Here is a 16645-nt window from a genome sequence, read left to right as displayed (position 1 = left end):
CACCGCTGTGGTATCCATTTAGCCAGATCCTCTACAAAGGGGTCTCCTACAGGTGAAATCATATCCATATTTTTTTTATGGAAAAGGAGAATAAACGAGCGTCCGGGTCACCTGGAGTCAAGTGATCACCACCGCCCACAAAATTTATCTTGGGATATGCGCGGTTCATTACCCTCCCCAGAATACGACGGGTGGCCCGAGCGAAATTGCTCGGGGAGGGATTCTCCGAATCTGATAGAGACGGACTTCCGACTAGTTAAAATCTCTTTAAGAACCGCTGACATATTCTGAGTGGAGGAGGAGGGAGTTGGACATAAACCTTTGCGAAACAGCCGCATCAGGCCGCTACTTCACGCCGGTATTCTGTACGAGTGTGGTAGTTAACTCGGACGAGTCTTGCCCGTTAGGGCTGTAACAAATTTTCATTTCACATTACGTGTGTGCGCACCGTCGACATGTGTCCTAGCCCTTAGTGTTAACGTCATAAGATGGCACTGTGACTCTCCTACTTCTAAAAAAACCTTAGTCACCTTAAACGACACCCTGGGACTCCCCTATTGTTTTTACGCTCCGAGGCAGCACTGGGCGACACCAACTTCACAAAAGATGTCATGTATTTTTTATATTTGTTACCACAATTAAATAATTTTATACAATTAATATGAATATTATTAATAAGTTATTTACTGGTTTGGCAAAACTCCGGCGGCCTTTTTCGCCCATATCCTTATTAGGTATTATAAAAATAAGATCTGATGATAGCGATCATGAAAAATTGAGAAAAAACTTCTAAAATTTAAATAATATACGTAAAGTGTTTTTGATATTTTAACAACAAGTCAAACGTTTGAATGCAAGTACCTACTTAGTGCTACATCTTGTACGATGAAATTGAATAATAAAACCCAAGTACCTCAAGATATTTATCCTCTGGCAACACAGCGCGGCTGCTTCGCACAATCTTCATCAGCTGCCTTCTGGCTTGAGGGTCTGGTACTCTAGAGATGTCATACACAACCGCTTTCCTCCACGAGAGCCGATCGAACTTGGAGCTGAGAGACAACTCCTCAAGCATCCTGCGATGGTTGTACTCCGTTATGTTGGTGACGAACTTCCACTGGGACATCGTTACCCTGAAATTGAGGATATGTTGCATCAATATATAATAGGTAGATACCCGATTCCATACAAAAGTAAAACGGAGAATGTTCAAAATACTATCTTCGCGCCTCAATAAGGCTACTGGAAACCCAAGCGCTGGCGGCTATTTCGGTCAACCTTGCTATCCAACGCGGTAATGCTGCCAGTATTCTTGGTACGCTTCCACGTAATGATAGTTTTAATTTTATGTAGTCGTAGTATTGTAAATATAGTTATAAGATTTGTTTTGTTTGAATAATAAATTTAATTTAAAGTAAAACTATAAGTGTCTGCATAACAAAATCTGTTAAGGTTCTTTGACAAATATAAAACATTATCCCTAAGAACCCTTTTTCTCAGAAAAATAATGTATTTTGATATCTTTCCAGGAGTATGTTTTAAAAACACATACTTCATCCGATTTAGTTACTGGACACACGAGCTACGCATACCTAACAAGATTGTAATATCTGTTTGTGGTATATTTTAGTAAAGGTAGTGATTTACCTGTAACACATCCCAGAAGCCTCCCTGTCATATTCCCGAAGGAACTGCATTGCTTCATTTACATTCGTGTTTGAGCCCTGAAATAGAACAATTCACAATTGTCATTAGGATTTAAAATAATATTGTCACGGGTTCTCAGACTCGCAATGACATTGTATACAGGTGGATGGAATCACACTTAAAGCCACTCTTAGGTCGTCCCACCCCCAATGCAGAATCTCTGATAAAAGATATGTTTACAGTTGCAATGTTGATATAAAATTAATTAGTTATGTAAACAACCTGTAGATGAAGCCACAACCTGAGAGTTGAACAAAGCATACAAGATTTTATGACGATACGTCACTCGAACGGTTAGCTCAGTTGTGAGAGCATTGGCACGGAACGCCAGAGGTCGTGGCTTCAAGTCCCGCATCGTTCATAAAATTTTATTTGTGTATGTAAACAATATTGACCAAGTCCTTAAGGACGCGTTCTCAAAACAGAGAGGTATCGAATCTCACCACTACACTGACACCGCTCAAACACATACACGTACTTAAAGTTAATTGCGGGAATCAAATGAATTTGATACTTTAGCAAGTTTGAATTTTGTTTTTTTTAATACCTATGTATTTTTGATAATTGGTTGATGTATTCGTTAAGTAGTTAAATATTAGAACTTAGATAGCAATTCTGTCGCATAACGTCGTGTGCAGTAAGCGCAGTTTTATTAAATCCAAGATGGCCGCTGCGAAAAATTATGATTTCAGCAATATGGGTATCGTATCCGAGTTTATCGAGGGTGCAGAGAACCACTTTGGGATCATTTTTGAAATCCAAGATGGCCGCCGCGAAAAATTATGATTTCAGCAATATGGGTATCGTATCCGAGTTTATCGAGGGTGCACAGAACGATTTTGGGATAATACCTATGTATTTTTGATAATTGGTTGATGTATTCGTTAAGTAGTTAAATATTAGAACTTAGATAGCAATTCTGTCGCATAACGTCGTATGCAGTAAGCGCAGTTTTATTAAATCCAAGATGGCCGCTGCGAAAAATTATGATTTCAGCAATATGGGTATCGTATCCGAGTTTATCGAGGGTGCAGAGAACCACTTTGGGATCATTTTTGAAATCCAAGATGGCCGCCGCGCAAAATTATGATTTCAACAATATGGATACCGAATCTGAGGTTCCCGAGGGTACAGAAAACAAATTTGGATTCATTTTTGAAATCCAAGATGGCCGTCGCGTAAAATTATGATTTTAACATTATGGATATCGAATCCGAGGTTCTCGAGGGCGCAGAGAACGAAATTTGGAGTCAGTTTTGAAATCCAAGATGGCCGCCGCGCAAAATTATGATTTCAACAATATGGATATCGTATTCGAGGTTCTCGATGGTGCAGAGAACGAATTTGGGATCACTTTTGAAATACAAGATGGCCGCCGGGCAAAAATATGATTTCAACAATATGGATATCGTATTCGAGGTTCTCGAGGGTGCATAGAACGAATTTGGGATCATTTTGAAGTGAAACTTCTTTGCCCGCATGAGGGTAAAATTTTTACGGACGAAACGGAATAAAGTGTCACGAAAATGAAGGACTTTTTATCCAAGAAGAGGGGAGGGAGATTGAGTCTGATTAAGATAGAGTGAGAAAATGCGAATGTAGCATGAAGCAGTTGTATCATGCAGGCTTAGCGCGTAAACGAGATTTAAAAATTGGTTTTCACAAATAAGTTTCACTTCTGACATGTGTACTTTGTACGCATTTTTTGTGTTGTCTGGTGCTTTGGACGTAGCTTCCCCCCTAAGGACACCTCCCCTGCAAGTGTAGTTGAAAAAAATACTGGAGCCTAACCTTGTGGGGTATCGTTGGATAGGTCTTTGAAAGTTAGATTCAGGTTTGATACATGACATTTCCTTTGGTCTTATGAAAATAATGTGGGATTAAGGAAGATATACGTTACATTTATTTAAAAGCTTATACCTTATGATTACAATATCTATTGAAATAACTCTTCTTGACATATGGTGGTAATAATTGAAAAGAAGGGTAGAGCTTCTTGTGGTTAAAAAGAGGATGAAATTTTTTTTTTGCATGTAGAGTATCATTAGATAGGTCAAAATCAAATTTTGAGATCTTTTAATTAGATTGGTAACGGAATGTGTTTTGTAAATATTGTGGGTGAAAAGTCTAAACGTAAATATTTATATATTTAGGGAATGAAGAATTAATTTAGCACGTGGGATATTGTTAGACAGGCCTTTTATAATATAACTTAAATTTATGAATGATTTCTAATTTTGACGATGTAAATGACACCCATGAATAAAATTTTGTAGATTTCATAGGCGCCATCATGGATTTCGATTTTGACCCGATATTCGTTATTGTTGGCCCCGAAAACCATGAAAATGACAACCATGAAGAGAAGTTGGTAAAATTCATAGGCACCATCTTGAAATTCGATTTTGACTCGAAATTCGTTATTGTTGACCCCGAAAACCATGAAAATGACACCCATGAAGAGAAGTTGGTAAATTTCATAGGCGCCATCTTGGATTTCAATTTTGACCCGATATTCGTTATTGTTGACCCCGAAAACCATGAAAATGACACCCATGAAGAGAAGATGGTAAAATTCATAGGCGCCATCCTGGATTTCGATTTTGACCCGATTTCGATTTAATATAGACTTTATATTTAGAGATGAACTTATAAATCACTAATTCTTCAAAAAAATACAGAAACATAATTTTGTGAAAATATGACTGCTTATAAAATATGTAAAGTATCAAAGACAGTATTGTAGAGCTTATAAAAAATATTCATGTTCGTACAGCGATCTTTCCGAGTATGAGCTGCTGCTTACAACCGACACAGTGTCTACCCACGACGGCGGTCGTGCGCGGACTGACGTTGTTTCGATAGATCTTTCTGTGCAATGCGTACGGAGTGACAAAATAAAATAACCCTTAATACCACACTTTCAAGCTCATGCTTATGAAAAAATATATGAATTTTAGACGATTCATTTTTATTTTTTTCTGAAATTATTTATAACATGTTCATTAATTTATTTCCCGTGTTTTTGAAAATATTATATCTGCATTCCCTACCTAATTTTTAAGAGACAAAATTATGAAAGTAGTAGCAGAAAACTGATCCTGAATGAAGCCCCTATTTCGTGAATTTTGTGTGAAGAGATAACGGATAATCGTTTTACGACATAGAATATCAAAATTTCAAAGCAAAAATTTCCCGCTAATTGGAGATAAAGAAGTAATCTATTTGTGGCAATTATTAGATTTAGTTTCATTTCATCACAAACTCTACCGAAAAATATCTTATTTTTGTCGGATTCGTAAACGCGTCCTTAAAGTGTTAAATGTTAAAAAAACGGCCAATCTTTGCGGCATATCTGCTTATGCTGTTAAACATTTAATCGATTGAGTCGCCTCGGAACTAATAATATTAATATATTTGTATTGATAGTTGTGTTATTCTTGACCTAATTAAGCACGATAAAAAAACTCAATTGCTTAAATCAGGTAGTCCTTGATACCCTGATAACTTAATAACTATTCTTCCGATTCTTGATCCGTTTTAAACTTTTTAAAACTTATTTTGATCCAGTTATAGAAACACTTAGCAATACAGTAACGCTACATCCAAAACAATTTGGATTCACTCGTGGTAGGTCTATGATTTATGATGGTATCCGTTAACTAGAAAAAATTAATGATGTCACATGACACTCTTGTGGTATTTTTGTGCCTTATCCATGGCTTTTGATTGCGTCCAGCATCAGAGATTACTCAGGAAACTATACATTACGGAATCTGTGGTCCGTACTCTGAAGTTACTACATCTGCGAATTCAGAGAGTTGATATCAATAATAAATCATCACCTGTAATGAGGGTCCCACAGGGCTGAATATTAGGGCCAGATCAGCTGATATCGGTTAATTTAACGAACACCAAAGCAAAAATGGCCTGCTCTTTTACCATACGTGGACAATATAATATCGTGACCGAACACCAAAAAACGCGCCATTTTGATATAACAGAAAATCAATTTATTGGACCAATATTTAAACGGAAAATGTTTTAATAAGCATAAGGTTCAAACAAAATTTCCAGCTTTTGCTTCCAAATGCTTCCAAATTTGCTAGGAGTATAAGCAAGATATTTGAAGCTGTCAGATGTTCATTTATTGAAAATCTTCTAGCAGATTTAACCACGCTGAAGCGCCACGGGGATGAAAATCAACTGGTGTCGTAGAAAGATATATCGAGGACTCAATCGAAACTAAAGTAATAAATAGCAAGCGCCCATCTCTACTTCAAAACAGCGTAAAATATCATAATTGACTAAATATGATCATAAAACAGAATCTATAGCTATTATAAATACCTAAGTGATAATAAGGCAATGAAACTTTCTGTTCCCAGCAAAACAGATACAATAAACTTCCAAAATTACGAAAACGTATAATCTATACCACTTTATAAATCTGTAGTCTTTCTCTTTCTGTTTGTATCTCCTTTTATAACTTACGAACAGCTTGCATGACCGGCTTAAATCTTGATAAAATTGATATGTATGAGACAAAGTGACTGGCTATATTATAATATGATGACTAAATTCTATCCACAACTTCGTCCGCATTACATTGTAATCACGTATCTTCGACAAATCCTAAGAATTTCGCCATGATTTTTACCCTTCTCTAGGTTTGTATTAAATTTCATGATTAGCTGTGTAGTTACGGCGTCCTATTCGATTGAGTACATAATATAAAAATAAAATCTCGAGTTTAAATTATTTCTTGTTTTTACTGCAGGCATAGATTTGACTGTGATTTGCTTTTCGTATATTGCAACGAGTAAACCATGTTAAAAAAACATAGCATTTACTCCGTGCACCATAGATGTTGATTAAATACTACCTAAACGGTTCACCAGGCTTCACTGAAGGCATTCGTGGAAGCTTAAGTATTTAAGTAGTTCTAAAGATTAAATTAGATAAAAATAACAGACAAATAGACGGGCGGATATTTTTTTTAAATTTGTATTTTTTTGTTAACCTTTCTTCACCTACGATTCGTTTTTAGAAGAAATACCCAATATACAGGCTCGTCGGCTCTACAGTTTTATTTTACATGCCGGGATAGATTTGAAGTCCACGCCAACGAAGTAGGGGGCTAGTCTTTATAAATATAATTCTTCTGTACGTTGTCAGTTGACCTCCTAAACAGCTGGACCGATTTGAATGAATTTTTTCTGTGTGTGTTCAAGTTGATTCGAGAATGATTAAAACTCACAATTGAACTACCCCCTAAATGGCCAATTTTGAAGATTTTTTAGATTCTCAATGTATTGACAATCTAAAAAATATTTTTATCTGTAGTCCATATAAAATTCTCTTACGTATGTTAGTGATGTCCTAACGTCTGGACCGATTTTTTCAAATTTAACACGTGTGGTAAAGGACAAAATCTGTCAGGTCCACTAGTATTAATATAAATTTGTCATTTTTAAGTGTCAATATAAATATATTAGTCGCTTTTAAAAAATCTCTTATTTATTTTTCTTTACTAAGGGGGATGAAAAGTAGAGTGTGGTAGTAAAATTATTTATCCTCAAACGACGTTCATTAAATCTGTTGCTATACTTAGCTAGAATCACATGAAACGCCAGAATCCTTTGCTACACTCTGGATTCTAACAACCACTTCCGCCCTCAATACCCTTTACAAAATTTATTATTCCGTTTACTCACAATAGAACATATTGTACGATAATGAATTTGTCCTTTAAGATGAGCATGACAATACAAATTGTACACCCAAGGTTCTTGTATTTAATTTACTGTAACATATCTTACGAAATTACATGTGTAATAACATGTTTCCTGAGATTTCTTTTATATTCATTTTAAGAAGAGCTTTAGACCTATAGCTAGATAAGGTCATGAGGTAATTTGGTTAAGTTTTGTCAGTATCATATTAAATATTATTATTATCAAAACATTAGAAAATAAATTTTAAAATTCAGAGCATTCTAAATACAAACTACAGCGATGATCCATGCACATATTATGAGTTTGCAAGAGGTTCAGATAAATGTGGCCACACGTTTTTTTTTTAAAAACAACAGAAGTTGTATAGCTTTCCGGTTTGATTTTCAAAGTCGGCTCGGGCAAAGTATGAGCTAAAATTGCATCGATAGAGATAAGATAAAGCAGAGCGCATTAGGCATCGCCTTATAGCTCTTATAACATCTCACGGCGACGTGGTAACATGGCGATAAAGCTGATAACAACTGATTGGACACTTCTTTGACAAAATTCGGCTACTATTGTAAAGTGGATGACTAAAGAATTGACTATGGACATAATATTCAGCATACCATTAATGGAGCATAGATGCCATCGTTTGGTTTTTCTATTGCACGACATATTATGAAACATATGTTTAAACGTGTCCACGGTGCCTTTAGCATGCAGAATCCATTCAGCCTAGTTTAAAGGGTTAAGCGCGTTCTCCAGGGAAGCATCGGCTCTAGCTGAACTCTCGACTGAACAGCCGGGTTAGATGTTAATGTTGAGCCCTACTAAAATTAAATAACTAAATTCGTGAGAACCTAAGAGGCAAAATAGCAAAAATTGTTTTGATACATCGAGATAATGCCCCGACTTTGCTATGGCTGGAATTTGAATGCTCAATATTTACCCAACCTTTTTACAACGTACAAACTTTACAACGCCGTATTTGTGCTATAGACATAAATATGACTCTGGTATATGGTAATATGTTTTGCGGAGTGCGCTGAAGCATTGTCGTGGTGAAGGAGGATCCTGCTTCGAGGGCGCTGCTGTCGATTTTTTTCCAAGACAACAGGCAAATAGCGATTGACATACCAGTCTGCAGAAACTGTCCTTCCATCTTCAGCACAACTGTCGCGAAATGACCTTTCCGACCAAAGAATGGGGCAATCATCTTTTTTCCTTGACTTCTTCCTTTCTTTACCTTTGTTGGCCGATCCTCGAAATGCAACACACACTGAATCTTTTGGTTTCGGGTTCGTACTCGTAGCAATATACAACGAGAACCAGAAAGGGTATAACATCCCTTCAATGGTACGTTATTTGGGTCATATGCAATAGTATGGTGATGTTTAAGTTTTAATAAATAAATAAAAAAAAAAAAAGACTTCCCTACGAAATAAAAATATTATTTTTCAATTTCTTTTCTTAGTCAACCCTAAATTTAAAGAGACTGCCAGTTTTAGGCGGGGCCTTTGTTTACAAACAGAATGAGGTCACCTACCTATGGACTTAAACATAAACAATAATCTATGATTAAGGAGTATGCACACTACATGAAATGTGGCTTGTGTCTATGTTATTATTCATTCATTTTTTACTTCCTGTTATTGAAACAAATAAACAAAATAAGAAATTACATAACATTACACAGTTTCACATCTGTATTCCTGAAGGGTTAGAGGTGTATTTTTTCCACCCACGTTTCACTATGTTTAATTCCCACGTAATAGTGGGCGAGCATCTACATTTCTGAACTATGGGCTGCTAGTGAGAAATTTCCTACGAAAAACTCAATAACTGCCCCATTCCATACCCAGGCCGGGAACAAAACCCGGTCCGGGAATGGCGTACCTACATATTATTAACACGAGGATGGTCAAAGATATCCATATTTGACAAAAAAAATCCGTGAAGAACAATTTCTTAATAGGAGTCTATTAGAATTATCTTTATTGGATAAAACATTTTTGAATTAAAATGTCAAGACTCATTTGCCCAGAAATAAGAACAGCTACAGTGCCATTCAGACCAAACCATAATAATGTTTACACATTTTTGCTTCACAGCAGAAAAAGGTGCCGTTGTGGTGCCCATAATCTACAATTACAAATTTGGAATTATTTTCAATGTAACTTGAAGAAAACTTCAAATAATTCTACATTGAAGTATGTGTATATGCCTTTAGAATAGACATTTACACACACACAGAGCAGTAAATATCGTGTCTCAAATCTCAATCGTGTTTCAAAGCACAATTCAAAGAGTATTAACGCAGACAGGCCGATCTTTCCAACCTAACATATTTAAAAAAACACAAAATGTAAAAACACAGTTACAATTACACTAGTTTTTATCTTTTAAACGTGTTTTATTTAAATTTGTACCACTCGCTGAAATCAGAGTAAATAATAACACAACATAGTTTCATAATAAGATTAGAATTAAAAAAATCTTTATTGGGTAATACAAAACTACAGTAAATACAAATTTAGAAGTATTTTCAATGTCAGCTAAAGCAAATGCACATATAAAATAACTTTGTCTTCATGGCAAAATGAGAACACAAATTGCTTCACAGCTGCAATGAATCGTAGGCATTTTACTATTATCTGATATTATGTCACATCTACGTTTTTCATCTGTTTAAGGTCAAAGAGACTTCAAAAAAACAGCTGATTAGGGTTGAGGGAATCATAGTTGTTGCGAAAACTTAGCACTTTAAATATTGTATTAAATTATAATCCTAATTCATTTCTGACTTCACATAGTCATTAGAGATGACCTAAGGAATGTCTGGTTCAAAGCATAGTATACCCATTTAGTTTCACCTTGTTTACAGCTGTCATCACCTGTGACGATGTCAAATATTGCATTTGAGTCACCACCGTTGAACTTATCTAACATTTGGCGACACCAGTCCATGCGAAGGTGTTTCTGGTTCTCTCTTCAGCTCTCTGACGCCTAAATGTTCGTGTTATATTTTTTGAACTTGACTCATACCAATGCCTAGTCTTGCCCGTATCTGCTGATAGGTCACTCTTATCTTCCTGTATCATGCGTCGCACAGCACTGATGTTATCTTCAGTATTCGCTGTTAAAGGACGTCCCTCACGCGAATCATCATTGAGATTGCTACGTCCACGCTTAAACTCGTTAAACAAATTGTAAATAATGTCACGAGAAGTAGAATATCTCTCCTACTTAGACTGCTGTGCGTTCGATCGTTAACATAAAAGGTACTTATACAATAGACTAGGCTAACATTCCGTCCGCAAGTCTGTCAGCAAGCTATATCTCATTAGTCACAATAGCTAAATAGCCAAAATTTGGCCAACAGTTCCCCACTTTAATAACTTGGCAGATTCTCTTGGCAGAGCGGTCGTGGTCATCACGAAGTGACATCTTTTGGGTCAGATGTGATTCGTCCCACGAGCATTGGCCACTTTTCCCTGCTGGCCGACAGTCTGGTACACTCGTTCAATGCACACCCCACAGCAGACTTAATTTAGTCGGTCCATCGCATGGGCGACCTTCCTCGCCCTCAAGGCAAGACAAGGCGCTCAATGGACTTACTCTCACGCCGGGAGACGTGTCCAAAACAAACTGTGGCCTTTCTTCCGAATCCCAACACGCTACAAATTAGGATATCATCCCCACCATCTGGATGTGTCCTTTACATTGCGATTTTCAAGGAACTTTCTTCCACGTACTACAAAGCTGTGACATGAGCTTCCTTGTGCGGTGTTTCCAGGACGATACGAGATGGGTACTTACAAAAAAGCACGTACACCATCATTAAACGCCGGCAACGCTCCTGTGATTCCTCTGGTGTTGCAAGAGAATGTGGGTGGCGATGATCACTTAATATCAGGTGACCCGCTCGTTTGTCCTCCTCTTCCATAAAAAAAATATCTTTCAAAAGTATTTAAAACATCAACTTAGACTATGGTACGGATTTTTGCACGCAAGTTGCTTTCTATGTCACTTCTTAGTATACTGATCAAGAAAATATAATATGAAATACTTAATTAGCATAAATAATATATTATTATCTTTTGATAGATCACACTTACCATTTGATAATAATCATCAGAACACGCGAACCGTGTGTAGAAAGCAAATACAACAATGGCGCCAAACGCGACCATTTTGAAAACTTTTTAAATCATTAATTAATTAAAATCACAAAACACCAATTATTTGAACATTAAAATTATTTACATGCTTTAGTTAGTTAAAGGTTCAACAATATTTATTATAAAAGAAGTATTTTATTTTAGAAGTTTTTTTTAATATTTGCGAGCAAAGGTAAGACAGTCTGACGGTATTTCTAATCGTCAACTGTTTCCGTTGCATTGTTTTGGCTACGGTTTGATGGTTATGGCATACTTTAGAAGGGGACCGCACGAGCCATAACATATCATAAGATATTATAATAATTGACATTGTTTACAGATAAGCCAGTAAATTGAGAGTTTCATTTTAATTTCACATGAAAACTGAAGTCTTATGAAAACTCATACATACGAACGAATCGCTCATTGTAACGAAATATTATTCAAAAATACAAAACAACATAAAAAAAAATTATCGTACTGGTTGCCCAATAAGCAAAACACAAAAAAAAATTTAATAACGCCATTTTGACAATTTGGTGATACGCTAATGTCTTATGTACCTACTCCTGGAAACATGAAAAAAAAAAGCTTTGTCATTCCTTTATTGAATGCACTCGCCACATTGAGAATTAAGGTGGTAAGTCTCATTATTAGCCTAATAATCATTCACCTATTCCGTTAAAACGCCAAAAACATACTACACGGTGATTATGATAAGGCGAACTTAGGACACCACTTCGTTTCTTTTTATAATAATAATATTTACACTCTTTTACACAAATTATATTGCCACAAACTAAACAAAGGCTGCATGTACTATAGGTACATGACAACGATATAATATTTTATACAATATACTTAATGAAAACATCCATATATATAAATGTTTGGACCTACCGGGATTCAAGGCTGGGACCTCTAGCTCAATAGGCAGGGTCACTGAATACTGGGCTAATATGACCTATATTTTTCAGTCATGGTTTATAGCATATACCAAACCCATCAACTTATTGCATATATCAAGAAGAGCTAGGTCACTAAGATATTTTCATTTAAAACAGCGTAGAAAACACTTTATGATGAGTCGTAATATAAATTATCTTCAGATAAATTTAACTCGAGCGATATCGTGTGTACCCGTTCTCAAGTAGCCATATAAATATACACCTTGTAGTATTAAACTAAAAAAAGACGTATGTAAAACGATGTGAAAGTATCAAATTTAAAAAACTCATAACGGAGTCATGTTTATTTTCAAAAGTATTTCAGAAGTTTTTCTAAATCAGAGCGCTCTTTCTACTCGATCTATCCATTGAGGATGTAGTGAGTCTTGGCTATTTCAGTAAATAAATTTTAATTTTAATGTAATTTGTCTTAAAATAAAGTCGCGCCAAATTTAAGGACCCGTTCTCGCTTGAAGCGTTTCTCTTGCTAATGGGTGGTATATTGTGACTTTAAAAAAAATTTAAACAATAAGTGATGAAAAATATTTTAATTCGATTATAATCACGACAAAATAATTTTTTTATTGCATAACACTCGGTTAAGACGAGTTAGAAAGTCTTTTGTTGGGCGATGTATATGCTTTTATATCATGATCCCAAAAATGTACAAAACAAATGTGCTACCAAATTCAAATGAAAAGTTAAGAAGCGTTACTGTGGTAGGGTTACTATAACAAAATGACTTCCTTAATGATATATTTTTTTTACTTTTATCATCGCGGAATTTTAACATAGTGTCGAGTAGCAACGCTTCAACATACATGACGAGAGTTGTCAAACTTCAAGGCATTGATAATGAAGAGTGAAAGATCGTAACATTGAATACAATCTATCAATAAACAATACAATAATTCAATCTCAGCAGGAAGTTGCTACTACTTTTGAGATATTTTTATTGACATTCCAGTTTATATCACAAGCACTCTTGTCTCCTCCACCAGTGTTGCTGAGTCACTTCTTCTGGAAAATATTAGAGAATGTCAACAAATTTTTAATTTTAGTTTTGTTAGCCCTGGACAAATAATATGTTTTTTTAATTCTCAATAAAGGAGCGACCGGCCCCATTATAATAATAAATTTTATGATACTATATCATATTGTGACAAAATTTTATTTAAAAAAGAAGGCCTCTGAGTTTCGCCCGTCTTGTCTTTATATCTAAATCTTCAAATAAATAAGTTGAATAAAAATGTTTGAATTTGAATGTAATCATAATTTATATTTTGTTTAGATCAAAGAAATATATGTATAAATAATCACTATTGTAGTAACACATACACATATCGTCTCCATTTGTTAAATACTTAAAGTTAAAAACAAATCATAGGTTTAGCCATAAGCAAAGAGGAATTTATAAATATTTACTTGAACGTTTTGTTGGTTATATTGTTTAAGTGTCTACATATCGGGTGAAGTGCGGCTTCGAGTTTAGCTAAAATAATTTCCAGTTTTACTTAGCTTAAAAATTTACTAACCATTTTTGCATTAATATTAGGGATGAAAGTAACAAATTGAAGTTTGTACTAAAATCTCAAGTCAAAAAACCAAAACAAGTTTTGGTTTTTTATTTTTATCTTTTACAAAACTTTTTTTTTTTCGCGAAATATGGTGAAAATTAAATTACCTTTTTATGTCCCAAACACACTGTAATTTATTAGAATTGAAATATTTATTTTTTCGCTTTATTTTGACTCAAATATCGAAAAAACAATCTTATTTTCAATCCCCCCCCCCCCTTTTTTTTTCCACTTCCCGACCTCAGATCGCCCGTAATTTATTTTTCCTTTCATTTTTGCTATATTCTCTTCCGTTTCCAATGGCTTTTATCCTACTATTATTATTTTTTCACTTTTTTCATTTTCAATGGCTTCAGCACTGGTCTATAAGTAGATTAGGAATTTTGTAGTTGATTTGATTTTAAAATCTTATTCAAGCTGTGTGACCCTTTAGGATTGCAATAAGATTTAAATGTAAGTTAATTAAGACTTAGGTTAGAGATTATTGTAATCTGTTTGGATTGCCTTAATAAATAAATAAAACACTTTCAGTTATATACAAATAATATTATAATTTTCACTCGAGTAACGCCGCGTGTCAAACTAGTGTTAATATCTATGTATCCTGTGTACGTATACATTTCGGTCGTTCATCTAAACAATGAATGTTTTCAGTGCGTAACGAATCCAGTTTGCTATTTATCTAAGTGTGTACACTTAAGTATAACTAACAACAAAACTAAACTCAACCCATAGAATATCTAACAACTAAAGATGATCTGACAGCCCGACAATGCGCAAGCAATTTGATTTGTTTCAATATTAAAATTATGAAGGAGCTAATTCCAAGTGTGGCTGTCTGCTTACGACTTGTACATCAAATTTGGTTACAGTAACAATAAATTCGCTTTCCTTTTCTATCTTGTTGTGTCTCCGTAAGAGTGTGCTGGTGCTAGAGAGAGAAACTTGTGTGTTCTATTGAGTCCTCTCGTCTCGAAATTCTCGAAATCTCGAACGATTGCCAATGCGTTGGTCACCTGGAGGGCAAAGCCAAATTGGCTTTGGCAATACTTCAAGCCGGCCCACATTCTTGCGCTTACAAAGCGCAGGTCCGGCCACATAAGCAGTATTGCTGTCATCTCTGATCTGGCGCATCCCAGTATCATCCAGCTCGATCCATTTAACCATACACCATGCATGCGCTTACGAGAATCCCTCGGAATCCGTGGGCTTACGGTTTCTCCAGTGGTCGTTAATCGAAGCCATTCCCAAATCACGAAAGAAATTCCTCCTATTGTTCGATTTCCGTACTTCAATGTTATTCAAAATTAAAAATATTTTTTTTTGTCTCACAATCACATAGTAGATACACAGTTTAGCCACAAGTCATCGGGCCCCCATGTTGCAAGACACATCTACTCCACTTTTAGTATGATTATAGAAAGTAATCACAGATGATTTCTGCTTATTTCCCGTTTCTTGATAAATTTCTTTGCCATGACGACGGGAAGACATCACATAGACGAAATTTCTTGAATTTTAAATGTACGAAACCATTGTGATATTTTTTGGAAGCCAAACCGTGTAAAAGTTGTCGTACCTAATAGTTTGAAAGATGGCGGAATTTAACCTTTATTTTGCACATTAAGTACCAACTTTCGTTAGTTTATTTTTCTGCAGCAATTTTCTATGCACGATGTCTAAAAACCGATTTTCGATCTTACTCAATAATATGAAATTTGATGGTTCTTCGACTAGGGTAGAGATTTTCTAAAGGCCGTCAACGCTCATGTGATTCCTCTGGTGTTGCAAGAGAATGTGACTGTGTGTGAATCAGGTGACGCTCGATTGTCATCCTCTTCCATAAAAATAATTATAAATACATATATTATACATACCTACATCTAGATTTTAGAACATAGCTTAAGCTGGACTTAATATAGGCTTACTACGCGATTTTAACACATAAAGATTGAAGATGACACAGCAAAGGACAATAAATATCTATAACGTCATTTTATGCGATTTTGAAAATCCGTACTGAACGTAGTGTTTAAATCCTGCTGCGGACAATTAATATTTCAAACATGTACTACCTATGCTTAATGTTTTTCGTAGAATTGATACTATACTGTTTTATTGTGTCGACGATTAATTGCCATTATTTATTTATTTATTAGCATCGCCAACACAATAATCACTAACTAATAAATTATATATAATTCTAAATAAGTCTTAGTCTAAGTGTTTTTTACGTCAGGCAAGTAAAACATACATATTTTTTGAATTTTAACAACATAAGTACTAATACTAAGATACAATATAATACAATTAAATAATAAAATACAATACAATTATAAATAAATATGAACAAAACTTACTTTACTAAATTCGGCGGACCTAAAATATTACATTAGTTATATGAATATTTTTTGTTGAGCAGCAAATTATTCCGAAGTTTATACCGGAAAGCAGAGAGCTTATCATTAAAAATGTTTATACTTCGATCAACTTTTGGAAGGTTGAAATGAAAGAAGGTTAATGATATATTAAGA

The 16645-nt window shown here is 35.0% G+C and overlaps 2 protein-coding genes across 3 annotated transcripts in view; one reads left to right on the top strand and one right to left on the bottom strand.

The window, feature by feature from the left end:
• The window catches only part of LOC126968308 (angiotensin-converting enzyme-like), a 46033-nt gene extending 34276 nt beyond the window's left edge, over positions 1-11757 (bottom strand). For both annotated transcript variants that reach the window (XM_050813247.1, XM_050813245.1), the window contains exons 1-3: positions 11546-11757; positions 1648-1724; positions 914-1133 (exon numbers count right to left, since the gene is read on the bottom strand). In XM_050813247.1, the coding sequence (XP_050669204.1) occupies positions 914-1133; positions 1648-1724; positions 11546-11620 (372 nt within the window). In that variant the 5' untranslated portion in view covers positions 11621-11757. The remainder of the gene's footprint in view (positions 1-913; positions 1134-1647; positions 1725-11545) is intronic.
• Positions 1-16645, top strand: part of LOC126968316 (zinc finger protein 675-like) — a 288679-nt gene that overhangs the window by 99419 nt on the left and 172615 nt on the right. The window lies entirely within an intron of this gene.

The sequence above is a fragment of the Leptidea sinapis genome, chromosome 15 (assembly GCF_905404315.1).
Source record: "Leptidea sinapis chromosome 15, ilLepSina1.1, whole genome shotgun sequence".
Lineage (NCBI taxonomy): Eukaryota > Metazoa > Arthropoda > Insecta > Lepidoptera > Pieridae > Leptidea > Leptidea sinapis.
The sequence above is the reverse complement of the archived record's forward strand: the minus strand, read 5'-3'. Positions and strand labels throughout refer to the sequence as shown.